Below are 24,469 nucleotides of genomic sequence, written 5' to 3'. Positions count from 1 at the left end.
ATCTAGCATATCTAAACATTACATTATAGTGTAAATCTGTAATGACAGTGAAGGAACTAAATGAGGCCTGTGAGCGTACCAGAGAGCGTGGTACCCAAATGGAATCATTTAGAATCTCTACAGTTCCATAAGAGCACTCCACCTGACTACAGTGAGCAGTAGCTCAGCCAGCAGAGAGAGAGAGAGAGAGAGAGAGAGAGAGAGAGAGAGAGAGAGAGAGAGAGAGAGAGAGAGAGAGAGAGAGAGCTGAGCAGGCGGGCAGTCAGTACCGGAGAGTGTGTGCGAGCGAGAGAGAGAGGGAGAGAAAAGAGAAAAAGAGGGGACTCGGAAAGAAAGAGCACGTGTGTGCGAGAGCGAAAGAACGGGTGTGTGCCGAGAGCTGACCGGCGTTCTTTCTATTCCCCACCCTGCCCCCAACCCCTTTCCATCCCCACCTGCTTGGTCTGTGCACCGGTATCGCCCTCCAGATCGGCTCCGATGATCACAGGGCAGCTGAGCAAGCCACTGCTCTCCCTTCGAGGAGACATGGAAGCTGCTGACATGCAGGAGGACGGCAGAGGTCCCAGCTCGGACAGCGAGACCAACGACGAGCCCCTGCTGCTGCCGCCCGACACCGATGCCGATGACAAGCTCTACGGTGAGTCACAGCACCGTCACCCCGCCGTTATCTCTCCCGCCTCTGACAGACGTCCGCAACCACGTGTGACACAGGCGAGTGTCGGGGAGCAAGGCAATAGGTTTGCTTGGTGACTGTTTGTGTGAGTGCGTGTGTCTGTTTGTGTGTGTGCGTGCGTGCATACATGCAAGATGAGTTGGAAAGTGCTGTAAAGCAGGTGAAAGTCCTGGTTGGAGGGTTTACACAAGAATTTTTTAGTGAGCGCTGTTAAAAAGCCAGGTGTTGTGTCAGAGAGCACTTTTAAAGTATGGTGTTAGATGATGCACTTGAAAAGAGTGTCAGAACAGTAGGGAAAAGTGTGTGTCCAACTTGGTTAACTCAGGAGAAGTGGCAGTCTTTCAGAGGTTTTTAAATTCCATGCTGTATTTACAGTTTTTGTTTTTTGTTTATTTGTTTTTTAAGGTCTATGGAGGTGTGTAATGTGTAAATCATTGAGCTGTTGTCCTCTGTTCCATCCTATTGTACTTATCTGTGAAGTTATGTGATGAGAGCCATATGAGGAGGCTGTCTTTTTATGGGTACTAATGCTGTTTTCTTTTTAAAAAGCATAATAAATGACTAAAAGTCATGTTCAGTTATGGTAAACTTTGTTTGGAAATGTCCAAAACTTTGGAAGGACGTGGCAGGGGGCTCAGCTGAACAGAGCGAGAGGACGCCATTCTCGTTTTTGCTGCCGTACCGAATGCAGAGAAATTTGACAGAATCTGGGGCAACCCGGCAACGGCAGACACACGCGCACACACTCATCTGTCATACAGGGTGACGTTTCTTCACATTCAAGATCTCCTCGGCTGAGGCTGGAGATAAGAATGAGAGAAAGGTGGGATGCCTGAGGGGAGAGAAATGTGATTGTTGTGTGTAGAGCTCCAGAGCTTCATCCTCAGCTCTGATCTGGCTGGGCTATGCTTCAGAGGTGCGATGCACACAGCGATACACTTTCACTCTCCATTCGTCTGGGTTTGTGTGCTCAGGATTTGAGTTGGGTGCCCTTTCTGAACAAAAGAACAGTAAAGAAAAAATTGGATGCTTTGGTTTTTTAATGACTAATGTTCAACTCTTAAAAGGGGATTTGAGTGTGTTGTAGTATTTTGCGATTTTATCATTTTATAATATATACTTATTATCCTATAGTGTATAAAGTATCATAATAGTCCATAAAATAATATTAATGTTTAACTTAATGTGATTTATTTTTAATTTGGCATTCACTGTTATCATTCATTATCATTTTAAATTCTATTTAGTGTTTAAATAATGTAAAACCTAATCTGTGTCGCTTTATATTTGTCTTTGCAGTGTGTTCCCTTGTGCATGACTGAAGTTCCTAGGCAAAACCCTGAAATTGGCCCGAAGCCAAAAGCAAAGCTAAAAGAAAATTAATAACTAATTCTGATCTCTTTTGTTTTAATTGACTGACTTTTCAAATGAACTGTGTACTTTATTTAATAATATATCTGAAGTGAAACCAGTATCTTTCTTACAATGCACTCTTTTGTAGATTTTCATAGAATAGACACTGAATAGAAAAATAGGTACTAATTCACTATTAGCTAACTCACTAGACTAACTTCAACAGAGTGAGAAAGATTTTTTATCCCTGTTTGAAGATCAGTGATTACCTTTCCTTTGGTTTTCCAAAGCTCCAAATGTACCAGCTCCAAATTTAGTTCAGTTCACACCCTTTATCACCCCATAACACATACATGTGCACACATATGTACATGTTTATACACACAAATGTATGGGAGTTAGTCTATGCCACCTTTCAAATTTGAGTAACAATATAGACATAGATGTTTGAGTTTGAATTAATATTTATAATGATGAAAATATAAGAGCCGTTAATTATAATTGCACATTTTTAGTACTAGTTTGATAATATAAAACATACCATATATTTATACAAAAATAAAAAACTGTTATGTGCCTTCATCAAAAGTATTCATTTCGGCAGTAGCCACATAAGAAAATGTAAATTGGCATTTTAAAAAGGTCTCAAATGTGGCTTTTCATTTTATGTAGCCACCTTTATGAATTTCTGGTCTTGCTTGGTTAATGTAATGTAACCACAATGTTACCACATCTTGGGGATTTATGTTTTTCTCTTTTCTCTCATTGTTTCTTTCTTGGCTTGTGTCAAGCTTGATACACACTAGTTGTGACTACTTTCTCTCTCTCTTTCTATCTCTCTCATATGTGTGTGTGTGTGTGTGTGTGTGTGCGCGTGTGCGCGCGTGTGCGTGTGTGTTGGTGTGTGCTCCCCTAGTTACTCACGAAGAAAGCCTGCACTGTAGACTACTCTGAGGTTATATATTTTAGAATATTATTACATTTTAGAAATTTTAATATTTTAGAAGTTTGTTAGTAAAGTTAGTAGTGGGAGAGGTAGCCAAGAAGGGTAACATGTCATGCTTAACATTTTATTAATTAACTGATTAATTTTAGTATTTTAGGAATGTATGTATATGAGATCAATTTACTGAAATATCTGTATATGAGATATGAAGAGTACATTTGTAAGATATATTGAACACAATAATAACATAACATACCCAGTTTTAATTCATCTAAACTAAATAATGGAGAATTATTCAAGCCTGTTAGTGAAGGCGACACTACACAGTAAACCCCTCATTGCTGAATGAACTCCTACAGTGTTGATTTAATATACAGTGGTCATTTAGGTCCTGCTGGACCTAAAAAAGGTTCATTCAGGACTGGGGATTTTACTGTGCAGTTTGGAACTTGGTGTTTAATCTGGTTTAATTAAACTGAAACAGGTAAGCCGATGACATGCCAGTTAGGTATCTTACAGTAGACATTAAAAGGGAAGTATAAAGTGCATCGGTTGGTGTTTTGAAATAAATTATACATCAGACATCAGCTACCCCCTTATGAATGTCTAGCATCCTAACAAGAGCCTGTGTGTAAGTTACGCACACACACACACAGAGAGAGAGAGAGAGAGAGAGAGAGAGAAAGAAAGAAAGAAAGAAAGAAAGAAAGAAAGAAAGAAAGAAAGAAAGAAAGAAAAGCTTTAGAGAGTGGATGGACTTTTTTCTTTTTTCCTTTTTTTGGAAGAAAGAAGTGCTATGGGGTGGGAGTCGGAGCATGATGTAGCTTGTCACCAAGGAGACGGCGTGTTACCACGGCAGCCCTCTTTGCTGATTTGACTTCTGGAAGGGTTGGGGGTGATCGGGCGGGGTCTCTCTGATCCCTGTCCGACCCTCACTGTCAGGCTCCTGATCGGTCTGGAGAATCCCACTGTCAGTGTGATGAATTTTTAAGGATATCCCAAGGCAAGATTTGCCAAAAGAGAGAACTGGGAGAGAGTAGTAACTGTTTCTTAATGCCAGAGTTACAATTTTCTTTAATAAGCATCAAACCTGCTTTTGTTGGCCGCTTTTTTATCTTTATACCTTCGCGTTTTTCTACAGGCTGTCTGTATTTTAGGTGTTCCAGCTTTAATGCATGCAACCAAACACACACACACACACACACACACACACACACACACACACACACACACACACACACACATACACACACACACATACACACACAAACACACACACACACACACACACACACACACAGAGACACAGAGACACACACACACACAGAGACATACACAGAGACACATACACATACACATACACACACACAGACACACACACACACACACAGAGACACAGAGACACACACACACAGAGACATACACAGAGACACACACACACACACACACACACACACACACACACACACAGAGACACACACAGATACACATTTTAAATTATTTGCATTCATGTAATTCCATTTACAATAAGCAATAGAATTGTAGAATTCAGCGATATTCAAAGCTAATTATCTTTCCCAGTTGCATGCTATATCGTATGTAGTACAATATGTAGATGTGTGAAGCCACATTACATTAGTTCAGCTTGTTTGTTCAGGAAACATTTTGTTTCCCTTGAAATGGCATGAGATACACTATTGGCCAGCACCTTTCATCTCCAGTCAAATAATACTGTCTAGCATGAGTGAGCTGGCGGCCTGGCCCAGGGCAGACCCAGTGGGGAGGGTTAGACCTGATGGATAGACCTAGGAGGTATCCCTGGGGGGGTGGGTGGTTCCACCTGAGGGGCAGACCCAGGACACAGGACCATGGTCTGTCCTGTGACTTACCTGTCCTCTAAGCCAGGCTCATGTTCTGCCTCCAAGAGAGAGAGTTCAGTAAATGCATGATAAAGGCATGAAAAGATCAGGAGGAGAGGAGCGCTGAGGTGGTCCTGTCTGCACTGGCTGCACTGTTTTGGATCCACATTAATAGTCCGATGTCAGTGAAACTGATCTTTTTTTAAAAATGGAAATATTTTCATAATTTATCACACTTAATCATGTATACCTAAAGAAATACCTATCTTGCTAGAATAATAAACAGGCTTTTAAACATTTTTGTGACACATTTCATATTATCTGTTGAATTGAATTCTGAATATATGGATAATTAAGTTATGACTTTTACATCCATATACCGATGAGGGAAAAATAGTTCATTTATGTCAGCAAATCATGTATTTATTATCATATGAAACTTAATTTTTTGGGTGCACCCAATTAAACAAAAATGTAACAAAAATAGAAACAGTAGCAAGAACTACAAAAAATATATATAAAATGAAACATTTATTTGATCTTTAAAAAACCTTTAGTATGAATGTAGTATGTAGATTATATAAAGACCTTAAAACTAACTTTGCAGTTTGTATTCTAGAAATGAATTTGTAACATTGTGCAATTTCATGCGATTTAGACAAAAATTCAGCAAGACCTCCATTATGTGACAGCACAGTAATAAATACCACAATAGTGTTTATGTGCAATAAAACTGAGTTGGTAATTAATGGTCAATACAGGCTTTGTCCAAGTCTGATGCATCCTAGGGAAAATGCACCTGTGTGAAATGTTTTAATCCAGGTAAACACATATATGGATATTAGATCAGTGTGGCAGGCAGTGAGAGACGGCTGCTTAAGGTGTGTGGAACTGTTGTGAATGGTAAACAGTCAGAGGGTCGCAGTATCCATCTGCAAAAACATGCCCTGAAATCACTCTGTTTTGTCACAACAAAATATCTTCTGTGGCAAACAGTGCAGGGAGCAGCAGTGGACCTTTGTAATTCACAGATGAAAAGCCTCAGACACATTGTCAGTACCTTATCTTATGTGTGCAGTAACAAATAAACAAACAAACAATCAGATAAATATTTCTATATGGTGAGTTCTCAGTTATCATCTCTTTTTAGCTTACTTTTATATGCTGTGAGTTAATGAGTTGCCACTGGCTTTGACCCAGACATACATTGTATCGACATGTGTTGTAGCCATTAAAAGGTGGTACATAGAGTACATGTTTCAGAGCTCCACACAATAATGGTGTATAGATGCATTAAATGCAACCACAGTAGTGCCGTGTGCCTTCCCCTGACTGTCTGAGAAGACGCCGATGCATTGGAACACAACAGGCTTGGGCGCTTAAATGGCATTTGGTCAGGTCCTCACCTTGTTGTATTGTCCAGTTAGATGGAGTGTGTTGCAGAGGTGCTAGAGATCATAGTAATCGTGATGGAAGTGTTGCTGTTTTTTTAAAGAGACAAATCTTTACAAATCACAAATGGAGACGATTGTGGTGTCAAGGTGCATTCACACATATAGCAATCCTAACCCTACACACACATGCATGCATATATATATATATATATATATATATATATATATATATATATATATATATATATATATATATATATATATATATATAGAGAGAGAGAGAGAGAGAGAGAGAGAGAGAGAGAGAGAGAGAGAGAGAGAGAGAGAGAGAGAGAAGTTCACACAGTAGCTAAAAGACTGTCCTTGACAGTGGACACTAAGGTTGAAGAGCTTTGATCTCAGTTTCGAGGCAAAATATGAAGCAGGATGGCATGAAAAGTTAAAATGTACTGTACAGAGTGTGTGGTGAGCAATGCTTGAAAATCTTTCATCGTGTATGCGCTGCTTTGTGAAAGTCGACTTCATGTAGATTCCTAGAGAAGAGAAGGCAACGTGCAGGTTTGTTATGACGAAATGATGACATCAACAGAATGGGGAGAGGATACAGGACACGCAGTGGCATCTTATTAGCTCCTTCACTTTGGTTTGAAATTGATATTGAGACAAAATTCAGCTGAATGAAATGATGTTCCTTTAAAATATTTCTGTATATAAATTCATTCAACACTGGAGTGTGGGCTTTGGAGCGTTGATGTTGTTCCAGTCTTTGTTGAAAACTGCGTCTTTACAAAGACAATAGTAAATTCACGTTTGTGACGTTTTTCATGCTGTGCGTGTGTGTTTACTTTGCAAAAATCGCCTTGCAAACCTCCCTATTTGATGCAGTAGGAATTTTGATTTTAGGGGTATATCAGAGAAAAGTCATTTGTTTTCATTCCAAGGTTTGAATTTCGTGGCTATGTGTATATATGTCCTCCTGTGCGAAAGCTTTGTGCCGAGTTGGTGCTCTGGTGGATCATCGGTTGTGGTGAGGCTGCCGTGAAACCAAGGCGGCTTCTCTCTCCTCTGCCCCCCCCCAGCCCCCAATGCCACGTGAACCCCTCCGCTTTTTAAAAAGGCTCATTTCTCCTGCTTTCCACTCCAGCTGCCACGCACAAATATCCCCAACAGCACCGTGCTGTTTATTGTCAGGGAAAAGTGAACATTAGCTCCAAAAGCGGTGGTTGGAAGGCCAAACTTGTGTGTGTGTGTGTGTGTGTGTGTGTGTGTGTGTGTGTGTAGGGGTACAGTCTGGCGTCTACTCTTTTTTCATGAAATCCCCCTCCTCTTCAACATCTCGAGACAAGATAATAAGCCACTCGGAGGCACAATCCAGCATTATATGCAGCCACCAAAGCCTCATCTCTTGTCAGTTTGCATTTTATTGTGGGCCCAGGATGTGATGCTTCTATCATCAGCCTGTCAGGACGAGGGGGCCAGAGAGACAGGACCACTCATTTTGTACACTTAACGTCCGAGCCAAATGGCTAGCACTTATACCGATTCTGCCGAAATGGAGGACACGTTCCAACCCAGGGGTCACCTTCAACAGGAGGGGGGAGGGGGGGATGAAAAGATAAAAGAAATGTGTATTGATTTGTGTAATTGAGGGGGACTTTGAGAGGAAAATGTATGTGCTGTGGACAGGATGGATATGGTTTATGCTTCACTGTTCTTAAGTCAAGAGAAATATCTGGATTGTTCGGTCTGAATGTTTACTGTTCAAAACACTCAAGGTACTGCAGGTATAAAGCATGGACAATGGACATGACATATTAGTTAATAATATGGTGGTGAAAAAAAGATTCGGACAGCGCCATCTTAGAGTCGTGCAAATGCAGCACCACTCCTGTCATGGTGGGCTACTCATCTAAAAGTTGACCTGGAAACATAAATTAGTTTGTTTTAATGGCTAGCCACTAGCAAAACACATTACTACCTCCTTATCCCAGACCTCCTTTTTCCCTTCATACACATAAAAGTACACACACACACACACACACATTAGACACTTACCACTTATGCCCCCCCTTGCAGGCCCACACACAAAACACACACATTATGTTTGTGTAATCAGCTTAGCTGCAAATGGGGGGGGTGGGGGGTGGTCTTAATGCAAAGGAAGCCTTGATGTGCTACGCCAGGGCTAAGTAATAAAGTGACACAGAGCCAGTCTTTTAAATGAGACCGGCCTCTGTAAATACAGCCCAGTGGCCCCGAGTGCCTCTCCCGAGGAGTTAGATCTCATTATAGACCTGGCCTAGGCCTTCGGTCATCTACTTAGAGCTGAGGCCTGTCCCCATCTCCCTAATGCATGCCTACCAAGCATGTGTAATCTACACACTAATGGGTCTGTAGTGCCAGCGGCTACAGATAAGATTCAAGCACAAGGGGGTTGGAAGGGACGGTAAGTCTGGGAGCAGTACTGGGTCCACTTTGGTTTCTGAGACGTGCCTCTTGGTGGGCGAGCAAGGACAGGCGGTCTTATGAAAATTAGCCAGCACTGGGTTTTCAAGTTTGGAATGGGTACATAGAAGCATTGGTGAGAAAAACAATGAAAAGCTGCATGCACGGCTTTTTGTCATTTCCAAAATGATTTACTGATCATAGTAATGATAGAAAGGGAAGTACTTGGCATCTTACTGGGCCTTTATTTTTTATAGTAATTTTGCCTAAGCATCTACTCTGCAGTATAGTTTGGTGGCTTTTAAAAGCTTTTATAAAATTGGACATGCAAAATACTGGTTGAAGAACTCCCTGCTGTGTATGGTCCAAGTTCATGGCTTGACTCAGATTTGCTCCTTGTATGCCTATGTCCAAGGGCCCATTTTCCAGGGTAGGACTGACATATGAAAAGCAGGGTATTGTTTCATGGAAAAAAAGATTTCCAAGGTTCCAGGTTCTCTTTCTGCACCTTCAATATGTCTGTACCGTCATACTGTATCAAGAGAAATGTAAATACTTGTAGGGTTCTGGTGCCACACTGTGTTCTCAAAGTTGTGTATCTGATGAATCAAAAGCAATTTATTGACAGTACCTTTTCAAAACGACATGGTATTCCTAAACCACATTTACTGTTAGCATCACTGATATAGGGTTTTGTGCAGCTATGAAAATCACAAAGAAAACAAATTGCATTGCAATTCATGCAAACTGTAGAAGCACTTATCACTGTGGAGTATCACCCTCAAACGTTCTATGTGGTACAAAGCTTCCCTAAGAAACTCCTACTCGTCTCTCCTGATTTCTCAGGCTGCCTCCATGGTATTTTATAATTGAAGCTGTCACCTAATCATATAGATCGAGTGGATGGTCGAGATGACAATCTTGTATCTTTCTGATGTGCTGAGATGCAGCACACAGACGTTAACTAGAGCATGGATGTTCTTCCTGAAGCCTTTATTATTTATGACGGAGTCTCTTTGAGCACTGACCAGTACTAATGCATAACCTTCTGTCCTTCTGGCTTATTCGCTTCCTTTGAAACCAGAGAGTGAGGAGATGAGAGGCAGGAGAGTTGTGCATGTCTTCGTATATAGTAAGGATTGTGAGTGCATGTGTGTGCTCTGTGTGTGAGAGAGATATACAGAAAGAGGGGAAGAGAGAGAGAAGGAGACTATCAGCAGAAGTTATGTTATTTTTTATCACCCTCCACCCACCACACACACACACACAAACACACACACACACACACACACACCACGCGCCTTGGCTTTTGCGGAATGGACTTTCTAAGGCTTCAAAGCGGCAGTCTTTCTTTGCGACCTTCACAGGGTGGCGAGACAGGGATGACCTTGTGTGGGAGAGCGTGAGAGAGAGGCGGTGTGGCAGGTCACCGGCAATCCCCTCTGATCGCTTGTGTTTATGATGATGTGTATTGATCCTCCTGAAGGAGACCAAGGAGGTGGATGTGTGGGTGAGGGAATAGAGGTGGGATGGAGAAAAGAGGAGAAATGACAAAAAGATCTTGTAGTGAAAATGTACGATCCTTCTCCAATGCTTGCATGATCTGGAGTCATGTTCAAATTTATATAAAGACCTCATCATCCTTTTCTTGGTCGTTTTTATGGGGGGAGGGAGTGTTAATTGCTTTTTTGTGTTCAGGCTCAAACTTCCTGGGTTATTTAGTCACATTGAGGCTTGGTCTCCTGAGGCAGAGTGCTAGACTAACATTATATTTTGCTACACTGAAAGTGATTATGTTGTGCTAACTATCTAGAGAGCAGGTAGAACTTTTGTCATTAACTTGACATTGCCGTACGCCGTTTTATGGATGGAAGGTGCTCAAGGAGAGGTGGTAGTCACTCCGAACTCAGTATACTCGTTACAAGAATCCTGAACATTTTCTTTTGCACAGCCACACAACGTATGTACATGCCGTTCATCAGCTGTAGTCTGGTGTACAAGAGAGTATATACAAGCGACAAGGGGCGACAGTGAGCTGATGGAAGGCGATCATCAATCGCTTGCAGTTGGCATCAGTTCTTCACTGTGAGTTTGGTATGTCCCTAGCCTTAAATCGGGGAAAACGCTGTGGGTGGGTATGGGTAGGTGTGGGTGGGTGTGGGTGTGGGTATGGGTGATTTATGGGTCAGCAGCTGACATATGAGGCATCTGCTGTGTTGATTTCCTCACCCTGGGAACCCTCTCTGTCTCCCTGGATCTAGATTCTGCTTTTAAACAATAACAAGTAAATTTTTTGCAAGCTATTTTATTATTTCTTTTAGTCTATGGGATTTACATGGGTATTGATTACATTGTAACAGCATTAAATTTAAATTTGTTGCAGCAAAGAGAATACAAATGTTTACGATATATATAAAAAAGGCATGTTTGAATTACTTGCTAAGGGAGCTTCTTGAAACTGAGCTAAGCATTTATATAGACTTCAAATAAAATAAAATGACAAATGACAAATGCATATAAGTAACATCAGAATATCAGAAACATGCAAATTGTTGTTCACACTAACACTATTTCTAGAAGTTTTAAAGCTGGAACATTGAATCCAATTATTTGTTACAATTATGTTTAAACAACTCTATAATTATGACAAGCAAGGCATTTTAAAATATCACCACTGAATTTTCTGTGTGAACCTGCTGTGGAGCAGTTTTGAAAAGAGGGGCTTTCGGCTAAACAGCTAGAAACATACAGAAAAGCAGAAAGAAGGATGCTTTCAGAGTGGGTGCAAAAAGCAGAAGAGAGGCGTCCCATTCTGCAGGACAGTACGGAGGTCAGGAGCCAGAATCCTATTTGTTGCAAATGTGGTTAAGATAATTTAAGAAAGGGTTAGCATGAGTGAAAAGCACAGCGACCCCTGCTTTCCTCTGGCTTGCTCTAAAAGGGTTAGAGATTCCTTAGGCAGGGCCAGACCTCGGCACCCTGGCTTTTGCAGGTGAGCCTAAAAGGATGCGGAGTTGATCTGGATAGGTCGTTGTCTCTCTAAGCCCTGAGGTAATTGAGTTGACGTTGCTCGAGGACGAGGAGCAGTGAGGAAGCTTTATGAGCAGATGTGTCTGCTCGAGCTCGGGGTGCACTGAATCATTGCCCTGTCCTGTTTGCCTCTTTGGGGGTCTTCTTCCTCCTCCTCCTCGCCCTCCTTTCTATGGTTATCGCTTCATTTGGAGGGAGATTACTGTGCAACAGTGGCTGGTGTTTGAACACACCAATAAAGAAACATGTGAGACAAGCCCCAGTCCACTTTTTTATTATCCAAAGCTGAGACACATATTTTGCCTCCATTCTTTCTACATTATAACTTCTTACGCTTTATGATCCTGTGGATTTTCCGTTGCAATACTGGGACACTGAGCTGAATAAACAAATGGCTGCCAATAGCTTATTCATTATTTTCTAACAGAGTCATGTTCCCATTTTAATACATTCTCACAGAAAGTTGAACTGAGCATTTACTATGCATATATTTAATTTAGACATTAACCTTCCCCATAGAGTAATCTTGTTTCCAGAGGCATGGTTCCAGAACTATGTAAAGTTGTTAAAATAACACAAAAATTGAACTAAAAGCAACAGACCATTTCATAATCTTAAACCCACCCAGATGATGTAAATGATTGAAGCTTCCATGCAAAAGTAGTATCTGAATCTTTGTTTCTTTTGAGATGTGTGACACTCCAATTTCTTGTGTTGCTGATAGTAAAGTGACACCACCACCATCTCACTGAAAGCTGCAGGACAAGGAATAACTGTGGGGCTTGACGAACTCTTCGCTTTCAGAAACAATTTTCTGTTTCTACATCGTCTTTCTGTCTTAATTCCCCCTCCCTTACTTAGTTTCTTTTTTTTGTCTTCCTCTCTCCCTCCCTCCTCATATTCTCTGTTTCTCTGTCTCTCCGCTAAGGTAATACTTCTCCATGCCCATAAACTGTATTAACTAGGCTGACACAAAGGCCATGCAATTTAAACGTGGTTCTGATTATTGACTGGACTTAAGCTTGTGTTAAATGCAACCTGTACCTCATCAGGCTCAAACATTAGATGCCTCTGAGCAAAACCATGACTTTCCTCTTTTTTTTTGCAATTACTGATTGATTCACTGTCAGTACAGCAGACATTGAAAAAAACCTACTGTATACACCATTCCTGAAGCAAAATGATAGACTAAATGATATAGCCAACCCAGTGTGGCTAAATGTGTTCTAGAGTGGTCATAGATTTGTGTTTGATTAGTATTTATACTGCTATGTTTGATTAGTGTTTACACTGCCTAAAGTCATTTTTTACAAGTCAAGAAAGGCAAAAGCCAAGAAAGCTTTTTTTTTAACCGTATAACGTATATCACATGTCAACAGGCTGTGACTATGTCAAATGTACATTTTCTGTGAATCAGCATATTCTTATGTTCTTGTGTTTGGCAGCTGAAAAGCAGAGAGTGCACTTTTTGTTGGCATTGTAATATGTAATGTTCACTTGCTGAATGTGCATGAAATCGGACGATAAATAGGTAATGTAGCACAGAGCTCAATGCTGTGAGGTGTTTAAGACCTGCCAAGAGCTCACAGTGCCATGGCCTGTTGATTCTGAATAGACTGATTGAGCAGCAACCCCCACCCCCACACCCCCCACCAGCTGACTTATGATATAACACATTTCCACTAAAATAGCTAAAGTGTTAAAGCTCCTCTTTTTAAAGAGAGAAATTGATTCATAAATGCACTCGGGGGATGAAAGCGAGCAGGCGCTTTACAAAGCTTTCAATAACGGCCATTTGATTACAAGGAGGTGGCGTGTGGAACTGCTGCACCGACGATGTCGGTCTGGCCCACTGTTTTGTGGCTGTGCTTGGCAGGGGGAGGTGCGGGGATGCTCTGCAGTGGAACAGAGCTTGGAAGAGGTCAGATAAAGCCGGCTCTTTGCACTCTAGGGGAAAAAATAATAATGAAATAAAACGCTCATTCCGCTCAGGTCTATTCATTCCCACTCAGCAGTCGCCACTTAGGTGATCAATGCGTTTTTATGTAATGGCGACCCTTTTACTTTGCGCACCACACCAAGACTGTTGTCTCTCTTTTAAATCCAGGATGATGTTGCTGGTGTTAGACCTCAGCAGATGGAACTGGTGGACCTGCAAAGCATCATGGGGGATAAACGAGGCCAATAAGTGGAGGCTTCCTTTGGAATTTAGTCCTACAGAGCTCCACCTCTTTCAGCAACAACCAATATCCAATAAAGACCCTTAATAAGTGAAGTCAGGTGGTTCTCTACAAGGCTGGGCCTCACAATAGCTATTTGAATAACTTGAACTGACTGGATCTGGTACTGCAGTGTACCAGTGTACCACTCTGTAATTTTAGCTTGCTGAGATTGTGGGTGTTGGTGCTCCAACCTGCTAGTATGTAGCTCTGTTGTTGCTAATCTGTCATGTAATAACAGACCACATTGACATGCATGGAGACATTGAGGGCTCTTTGTTTTTCAACATGAAAGAGACCATTAGTTCCTACACTTGATTCCTACATGGTTCACTGCTAGCCACAAGGTTGGTCATGGTACAGCAAGTAACCTCCTGGCTCATCCTGAGCACAGTAAGAAAGAAAGGCATTTTCTTGGCTCAAGGATGGTTAAGAACCTTAACATCTTGTCCCTGTGTAACACCCCATTAAATAAAATGCATTTTGCAGTTTTCTTTCTGCCTGATATTTCAAAGGCCTGGGCCGATTTTTTAAAAAACTTCTCTTGAAATAGCATGTTTTCCTCTCCCAAAAGAGGTGGAGGCCATGAGGAAAAGTCAGCAGGTAACCTCTGCGTCAGAGCTGACATATCGGGCTCCGTCAGTCTAGGAAGCATCTGGTGCTTTTGTCATCAGAATCTGAGCTTCAGTGTCCTGGAGGTGCAGAGATTAACACGGAGACGCTAGCCAGTCAGTTGGAACAACGGTAATTGTTAGGCTACATTTTGGGTTTTTAGTCAGAGAATGAAAGCATGAATGCATTAAATTTACAGTGAATGGATGAATTGATTTAATAAAAATTTTAGACCACCTATATCTGTCAGTTGTTGCTAAAAGAATATTTGAGGAAAATGAGTAATTAGTGACATGACATCATTGACATGAAATGAATTCATTGTTACTTAAAAATACATTTAGCACTGGAATCGCACATACTTAAAGTGCATGTATGAGCAACATTTTCCTGTAACATATTTGTATAAAGTAGAGCTTTCCCCTCTCTCTGTAACCTTGGCATTAGTACAGTGTCTATGTTCAAAAGGTAATCCACTTAGAGGACAGCTCCCTTTAATAAACAGGTTAAAGGAACACTGGGATCTGATAATGGGACGGCATGGCCATTGAAATCCCCAGACGTTTCCTCCATCAGCTTTTTAATTTCATTGCAGGGAGGAAAAAAATCATACTAAAGCGCCTGTGGAGAAGCCCCATGTGCATGTATTCATTATTGATTTTCCTCCATTCCCTTCATACAACTAAAACACGTTAACTTCCCAGCTATGGGCGAAGGGATCAAATGTTCTTCTTTCATGCAGTGGAGGAACATATTGTAAGCTAAGCCAAGTATGCAGCTGCGTATGAGAAATGTATTATCCACAGGTGGTGACGTTACACTAATTGCATCACTGTGCAAAAATCCGATTATTTGTATATTGTTATGCATTCTGGAAGTGTGACGCCTCTAAAATTATACAGGAGAGTGATTCTTTCAATTACTGTTGAAGGCTATGGCTTTGCATCAGTTATTTTATTGGTTGTAAGGAGAAAGTGAAAAAAAAAGGTGGTTAAATAATTAGCTGGTTTGACATGCTGTATTGTTCTTAAATTGTTAAGTTTAAATTGTTAATTTGCAATAGTCTCATTTTTTTTTTTATAAACCAGCTATTATACGTTATACATGAAAACATGTTTGTCATTAGATTCTTCCTGAACCTGTCACTTTTCTCCAGTATTAGATAAGTAATAAAATTATTTCATGAAAATTCCATGATTTTAGCATATTTTGTAGGACATGATAGGAAACTTATTTTTTCCATGTAACAAAAATTTTGTTTTAAAATTATGTTGAAAATTACAAGCCTTACAACTACTCTCATTACTGTTCTTTGTTTGTTTGACTGATTTGTTGATTGTCAACATGAGCCAAAATGCACAGCAGCATCTCCAGTGCAGAACTGCCCGAGTCTTTCCGGGTTAAATGCCTGGCTCAGTTATATGTGACTGTGTGCATGTATGCACCCATGTGGGGGTGTCTGGTCGAACTACTCTAAAGAGGTGTAGTCTCGCTGGGTGGGCAGTAAAAACATTTTGAAGGCTAAGATCCAAAATCAATCCACTAGATTCAAGAGACTGGCATAAGAACCAGCCATGATCTAAAGCCAGGGTTCAGGCTAAAAGTTTAAACAGACACTTATATGACTCTGTATAAGAGATGGCATGAGAAATATTGAGCTTCTGTTTTTGTCCAGTTAGTATAATCAGTGACTTGACCTTTGGAAATTGATATCAGCTGTGAAAGGCTGATGGACCCAATTGATACCTAGTACATAAGGCAAACTGTACTCATATACTCATGTTCTGAAAGGCATATATAACAAAGAATTACACTTGGTTCATGGTATAAAAAAGGAAGAAAGAAATATACAGAAACACAAAAATCACACAAATCCTTTCTTAATTCAACATTTTACTTACATCCCTGCGCGGTGCGGATGTATTGAAGTATTTATGCACTGTACAAGGTCAGGCAGACATGCAGGCCTTTGTTGAGCTGATAACATTCTCAGAGCTCATAATTACATTTCTACACACAAGGGCTCCATACAAGAGCTTGAAATCTTTTATTTCTATATGCCCAGACGCATGTATGTGTTTGTGTGTCCTTGTGGGTGAGTTTTTTTTTCTTCATGTCTGTGACACCGTCTGCCTTGAAATAAGAGTCAGACTCCACGCCTTTTGGACACTCAGCTGAAGCGAAAGAGGAGCTGCAGTTTTGGTCGATTTTGCTTGCAGGCCGTACACAATGTCTAAGCGTTGTGTGAAGGTCCATAAAAACTCTGCACCCAGTAATAAAGGAAAAGCACTGTTGTGCTAAAAGAGACAGATGGGCCTGTTGTGGCTGAAGTCACAAAACATAGCTGATTTGATGTGGAATTTGAAAACCAGATCCCTGACTCATTCCCATGCCCTCATTGTGGGTCGGGCGTAAGCACGTACATGCTCTAATGGATCTGGTACTGTTGTTCTCTGTGGGGTGTGTCATCAATATGACACCTCTAGCTCTCTCTAATTTTAATGCAATGTTTGTGTGTGTCTTGCGTAAACATGTCTGTAAGTGTACGTAGGTGTGTGTAAACTGATGAGTAGTGTGGAATGGGAGGAATAGTGGTGATGTAATGTGTTTGGGGCTGCATGTGTTTACGTATTGATAAAACACTTTACTCCAGCACTTACCCAGCATCCCGCTGAGGCCGTACTGTCGCCACAGCATGTCTCTCTTGGGTGAGAAGAACCGGGAGACAATGATAGTATATATTTTTGATAGTTTTCTGGCTGTGCAATTGTAATGGTATTTGAAAACACGATTGAATTTTTGGCAGGTAGAGAAATAAGCCTTTCTCTCGCTCTTTCTTTTGCACTTTCTGTCTCTCCCTGTCAGGAGGCAGAGATGGTTCAGTCCAGTCTGATGCTAGCAGCAGCACCTCTGAGCAGGGTCCCATGTCCCATCCAGCATATCCTGTTGGACCACAGGTAAGCACATGCACACCCACACCAACTCACATTTCAACCACTTATTCGTCACATCCAAGTCCAGGCCTACCATACTGTCCACAGTAAATAATCTCTCTTGACAAACCTTTTAGAGCCGAAAACTGTTATATTTGGCAATGTGCACATGAAGAATCAGGAAGGGGTTTGAAGGTAGTCTAATGCTATATCTCACACTCTCCTGCTGTACCACTGTCCCATGCCTTGATCCTCTCTCTAAAACATGAACGCTGTCAAGACTGAAGTGCCAAAACAAACACTTTCCTTACCCACAATCCTCTCGCTTCTTGCCACAGCCAATTCTTCTGTTTTCAGGATCAATATGTTATGATGGATTCTCACTCCTCAGTCGGATATTGTGCACTTTGCCATTACAGAGCCGGGTCTGTAAGAGGGCAGTTAGCCCTACATGAATCTCTCTCTCTCTCTCTCTCTCTCTCTCTCTCTCTCGCCCTCCGGCGCTCTCCTGCTCTCTCTGATGCGCTGACACAGGCCTGCTATCAGTGTGATTGTGGGTAATCTCTCAGCAGCTACCTTGGCCAGCCATGAGGCCCTGGGTTCCTTTTATGAGAATGAAGCCCATGTTGAGAGAGAGTGCAAACGCAAGAGGAGAAATGAGGAGAGAACTGCGGGAAGCCGAGGTGTCAAACAGTCGCTAAATATTCTGAGAAACATCTTTGAGACGCTCTGAGAAATGCTCTGATGAGTTGATTCAGTTGGCTTAATTTCAGACTTAATTCCATACTGACCTTATCACAGACAATGAGTTGATAATTGATGCTGACCGAGAAATTCAGCTGTGTTTTGCAGTTCGTGGTTTTCATAGTGGATAAAAATATTATCAAAAGAACTGAATTTCATAGATTACTCTAAAAACCAGTGAACTTGGCGAGCTGAGCAATTTTCCATTTCCAAAACAACTGAAGAAAACATAAGATTTCCTACAGCATGTCTCAAGCTGTAGTGAATTTAGATGACACTGTATTATCTTCTAAAATGTCTTGAGGTAGTGAAGAAATAACTGGGCGAAGAGAGCAGACAGCGTGACTCAAATGAACAGGAAAGATTTCAAATGTGGAGTTTCCTGGTCATTTTAAAGAGTGTTTTGATTAGATCCCATTTCACAGCCACGCTGGGGTTTAGATTCGAGCACCAGCTGTCCTGTAGCATGGAGAGGAGGCTTATGAGAAAAGGCATGTATGAGTTAAATAAAGTGAGCGAGTGGATGAGCCATACATCCATCCATACAAAACATACACACATTCATAAATAAATCAAGCATCCCTCCAGCTTTGTCCCTGTCAGTGCTATAAAGAGTTTTCAGAAGTGCTGTGACTACTTTTGGGTCAGAACTAGGCTTACTAACTTTAAGACGTCAAAGGATCAAAACGCATTCAGTCAAAGCCTCCAAAGAATCTCAGCTGATATCTGTTAACTACTAGCTTTATTACAGACCCTGCCTTCATTGGCACATGGCAGGTCAAGTGTGCATTTTAACCACATCACAGTGCAATGAGAAATGTTCAAACTAAGCTATCAGATAGAACCTAGAATCCTGTTTGCCCTATTACCTAATGGGAATTATTACTTAAGAAAAATGTTAAAACGTTGCTACATGCACATGTAAAAAATGAAAGATTGCCAGCAGTGCCCACTGTAAAGAACTTGGCTAAATCGTTTTATTTTTTCCTATATCATGTTATTGATTTTCAGTTGTTCAGCTGTGAAACCTGAAACGCAAAAACTAGTTAGACTGAGAGTACGGCCCTTTACTCACTCAGCAGCTGGACAGCGTGGGTCCATTACGCGCCATGCGACATACGCCTGTTACACTGCCCTCTGTGGAGTAAGGGAAGAAATGTTTTGGAAATACATCCAAAAATAAAAATTTCAATCTATGGAAACCACGTTCACACTGTACAACCCATTTCCTTTCAGCGCTAGTGCTGGCCAAGGGCATTCGACTGGATTCCTGACATCCATTTGTGATCAAGCCTCCTCTCCTCCTCTTTCCCCGAGACCACCACACTCCTGGGTGCTGGGTTACTTGGCCAAGCAAGGACGATTCGACTGTAGGGCAATAAGCCTGCTCATCATAACAGTGTGATAACTGGGTGCAAGTGTGTACAGTCAGAAATGAGCAGTGCTTTCTGTATGAGCTAGAATGTCTTTTATTATCATTCTCTTCCATGTCATACCAATCTCAGTGTCAGACCAGAATATGACACATGAGATGACACTTCACTTTGAGATGAAGAGCGAATGTTGAAAGGCTGTCTTTGATTTCGTGCCTCGACGTCACATGCACTTAAAACAGCAAGATTAAGCATATGTCACTTGACTCTGTCACAGCCTCCCCCGTTGCCATCCTTTGAGTGGTTAATTGATTTTTTTCACCCTTCTCTTAAGTCAGCGTTCAAAGACCCCCTCTCCAAGTGCAATGACAAATGGCATATTGTTGAATGTTAAACAAAAAGATTCACACGTGAATCCTGTGAAGGAAATTCTCTTTGTCAGCTCGTTGCTGATTTCAGTTTGTGAATCCTTGGAAGAAAATAAAACAGCATTGAATTGTCCTTCTTTATCTATAAGTTGGAATAGTCCACATAGCAGAGCCAGTTTTAAATATTGTTGAATGAAAGCCAATAATTAAAGTAATCTTACTTTGGAATGCTCTTCTATGTATTTATTGTCAATGCCCTTAAGAAAGTGAAGGAGTCCTCTTGCAGTTATAGCATTCTCCCTATTGAGGCTTGACTGAAAGACATTACGCTTTGGAGTCTTCTCTCATTCCATTGTGCTCTGTTCAGTTCCGATGGACCCAGGCAACTCCAGCATCCATTTTCCCAGACCTAACTGTGCACAGCACGGCCGCTGATTGCCGTGGCACTGCTGTGGGTGCAGTGGGCCCCTCTATGCACCTCAGCCCTCGGGCTGCTCTGGCTATCACAGGCAGAGCGTGTGGGGGTGCCAGGGCACGGGGCCGCACGCCAACCCCAAAGATGCGGATTACTTGCGGGCTGCGGTCAGGAGGCTGGACGAGTCCTGGGGAAGCTGGTGGGATCCTGTGACCTTCGACCAAAATGCATTTAGTTTAGAGCATTCTAATGCCCTCTTCACACTCAGCAAGGCATGACTTTGATGTGGCCCCTGCCCGGTAACAATGCCAGTCAGTGCTGTGTAGAATACAATCAAAATATCATCTGTGTACACTAGAATATTAAATGAAGTACTGCAATACATTCCCTGGTAATCCTCTATGTAAGTTTCTGCAGGTGGTGAACCAGTATGTGTCAGTATAAATACAACACGTATGAATGATGGTGATGTGTCGTGTATGTGCATTATGGGAGAGAATGAGCACCAGAGAGAGGGATAGAGAAAATGCTGACAGGTTGGAAAGTGGAGTGAGGTGTTTGCTGCCATTCACTTTAGTATTAGAGACATGTTCTTTGTGTGAAAGTGTAAAACTGTGCTGGAGAGAGCTGAATTTAAGATAGTGCTGCAGTCTGTATCCAGACGTGATTTGTCACACTCAGCAATATGAAAATGTATTGTTTTACTGAAATGTGTTCTACTGTTTTTTGTTGTCTCTTTGATATTTGTCACAAAATGCCTAGTATGCTGCCCCCCTCCCTACCGCCCAAAATTTTGGTTACATTTTCAATTACATACTAAGGGACCGACCTTAAAAGATGTCAAAAAGCCTTGGTAAAGTTTCCCAAAATCCGATTCTCTCGCTGGCTATCTAAAGGATCAACACTGCGGTATGCCTTGTTACAAAAAAAAAAATCCCAACAATATTTTACCAGCAACGAAGCAACATTTTTTTAAAAACATCTTAAAATCCCTGCTGTGATGACATTACTTACTGGACTGTCCTGTTTCTTGTGTATAATGTCTTGCATTGATTACATATTAGTTTCTAATAGCAGGAATATTTTGTTCAACTCTTTTTCAGTCTCTGCTGGTGGCGCAACAGTTGGCCTCGGCCGTGAGTGGGGTGATGTCTGGCGGGGCGCCAGGTCTGAACCAGCCCATCCTCATCCCCTTCAATGCGGGTGGACACCTGGGTGGGCAGCAGGGCTTGGTCCTCTCTCTGCCCACTGCGGCAAATATCCAGGGTCTCGTGGCGGCTGCGACTGCCGGAGGCATCATGACTCTCCCCCTACAGAACCTGCAAGGTAAGAGTCCAGTGGTCACACTGGTCACACACAGGACTGTGTGTCTTGCATGGACCAATCACATAGCCTTATAAAAACATTATAATAACATTGGTTTGCGGGTCCAAACACTTAAGTCCAATGTGTTGACAAGTTAATTTGAAGTGAACAGTGGTGTATTGTGTGCATATCTGGAGCTTCATTGATGTACAGGCTCAACAAGGATCTGATCTGCAGCTATATGAGACAGTGTGTAGTTTTCCTCTGAAAACTCAGGACATAAAAGCTAGTAAAACTGTTAAAAATTTAAAATATCAGAAAGTAGAGCATCATCAGAAAGGAGGAAAAAAAATAAATAATTTGAGACACATGGTAACATGTTCAAAAAATTTACTGAAACTCCAGCGACAGCCTAAAAGTTTAGCTGTAAATAAAAACTAAATAAATATTGCAACAACAACAAACCCCCCCCCCCCACAAAGAACTACATTATTTGGACTTTTTTTTTCTTCTGTTGTAACAGCCTGTCGTTTACAGTGTATGCAGCACTCACTGGCTCCTACTCAAAGTCTTTGTTATCCACCCGGTGCATGTTTAAGATGCACCTGTGATGCCTTCAGGACCTGAGTGCATCTCAGGGTAGAGGAATAGGATAGGAGAGAATCAGGCTGAAAGAGGAGTTCATATTCATTACAGGTCAGCATTTTGCAGTCTGGCGCAAGAGCACTTTATGCTTCTCTGTTGTCTGCATCGGAGCATCTGCTGGCACGCTCCTGAATCCTTGTCTTCACCTCAGCCTCTCCCTGGCTGGCACCCTCTCCCTCCCCCACCACATGGCCCTACTTTCTCGGTTCCTTTTAAACTTTAATGTGTGAGTGTTCTCTTTTGATCATAGTTGTAAATGGTTTTCATTTTAATGTTTTAAACATTGTCTCTTTTATACCATTAAACTGAAGGGGAGGGGAGGGGGGTCGTCAGCAATAAATCTTGGATGAGGTGCCTTTATAAATGCCTGACTAAAAAATGCCAAGTTGTAAATTTAAGTGCATGTAAAGTGGCTCGTTTTCTGCAACCCCCCCCCACCCCCCATGCCTCCCCCTTTTTTCAGGAGGCTAGAGATTAAAATAATCCACAGGCAGGGAAAAAGTTAGTGGATGGATATGGCAAATGGATGGATGAGGCATATGGATGGAGAGGACGACTCTAATGGACACAAACATGCATAAATAACAACAGGGAGAGCAGTGGGGGCTTTTAATAAACACTCATGTGGGTAGAAAAACTCCTCAAGGTACCCAGAGTTCCCACAGTCACCATAATAGCCCTCCCCCACTCTTTTATAAAACCTTATAAAATAGACAGTAGGGAGGGGTCTGATGTTCAAAGTTAAGATGGTCCATCAATTCTGCCCCAAGGGAAGCTTTTCAGCCTCTCTGCTTCAAGTACTTAGTAACTCCTTATGTGTGTTTGACATGGATATTAAATGTTACTTTCTTTTTGTAAAGCAACAAATTCAGAGGCTTAGGCAACTGACATTCATGTGTGTCAGTAACGTTCTATACTGAGGCCTAAACTGGTACTACTGCATTTAGACCAGTCTAATTTAGAAGATTGTTATAGGTTGCGTTAACAGAATGCAGTAAATTAAACAAAAACAGGAGCAGAAAAGAAACAAATATCCTATGATCACAGAGATATGGCATCGGCTTGGACATCTTGGCCCGTGTTTTGAGCATCTTGGGCAAACGGGGGCCAGTGAAGGCCTGATAACACATGGCCTGTCTGAAGCTCAGTGTCTTGCCTGTGTCTGTCCCTCTCCACAGCAGCTTGCCCCTTCCCTTCACACCCCTGTTGACGGGGAGCTGCTGGCACAGCACTCCTGCCAGGCTGGCTCAGCCGAGTGCCGAGGGCTCCCCGGGCTAGGCTGGCTCAGCCGAGTGCCGAGGGCTCCCCGGGCCAGGCTGGCTCAGCCGAGTGCCGAGGGCTCCCCGGGCCAGGCTGGCTCAGCCGAGTGCCGAGGGCTACCCGGGTCAGGTTGGCTCAGCCGAGTGCCGAGGGCTACCCGGGTCAGGTTGGCTCAGCCGAGTGCCGAGGGCTCCCTGGGCCTGATACGAGTGTCTTACTCAGACACGTGGATCCTGGATGTTTTCCCTCCTGTCGATATTCTAAAACTATTTAATATGTGTGGTATGACCCCTCATCTATGGGTTAGAAGATTACAATTACTACCACTACTACTACCACTACTAATAATACTAGTAGTAATAATAATAATAATAATAATAATAATAATAATAATAATAATAATAATAATAATATAATTATACATTGTACATTATTATTATTATTATTGTACATTTATTTTATATAGCAACTTTCAGAAACTAAATGTAATTTGTCCAGTTCATAACAGAAACCATCTATAGCTATAACAGACATTGAAGGACATAACACTCAACATGGCAATCTGTCCACAAGTCATAGGTGCATATATTGTTTCTATTCTAGTCATTAATAGCACTTAGCTTCTATTACTGAAACCTCAAATTAATTATTCTAATTAATTAATGAATTAGTTGCAAATTAGCAAGATTTATTGTCTGTGCAAAAAATCAGAGTTTCCTCTACCTTTACAGATGACTTCACGCAGATTTTTCTCCTCTCCTAACCAAGGCAAATGCATTTAGCAGGATCACAGTAGTGTGTACTTTCCCTCTAACACTGCCTCAACCTGAACACACATCATTACAGTTCAAATACAGGTTTGTCCAGGGAAAATATTTTTGATGTGACAGTTATT

At 41.7% G+C, this 24,469-nt stretch overlaps 1 protein-coding gene across 1 annotated transcript in view; it reads left to right on the top strand.

Moving 5' to 3' along the window:
* The first annotated feature begins 477 nt into the window (after window positions 1–477).
* Window positions 478–24,469, top strand: part of pou6f2 (POU class 6 homeobox 2) — a 68,329-nt gene continuing 44,337 nt past the window's right edge. The window contains exons 1-3 of the mRNA XM_027004385.2: window positions 478–637; window positions 17,397–17,488; window positions 21,468–21,690. Coding sequence (XP_026860186.2) covers window positions 478–637; window positions 17,397–17,488; window positions 21,468–21,690 — 475 coding nt within the window. The remainder of the gene's footprint in view (window positions 638–17,396; window positions 17,489–21,467; window positions 21,691–24,469) is intronic.

This window comes from Electrophorus electricus, chromosome 5, assembly GCF_013358815.1.
Source record: "Electrophorus electricus isolate fEleEle1 chromosome 5, fEleEle1.pri, whole genome shotgun sequence".
Lineage (NCBI taxonomy): Eukaryota > Metazoa > Chordata > Actinopteri > Gymnotiformes > Gymnotidae > Electrophorus > Electrophorus electricus.
The sequence above is the reverse complement of the archived record's forward strand: the minus strand, read 5'-3'. Positions and strand labels throughout refer to the sequence as shown.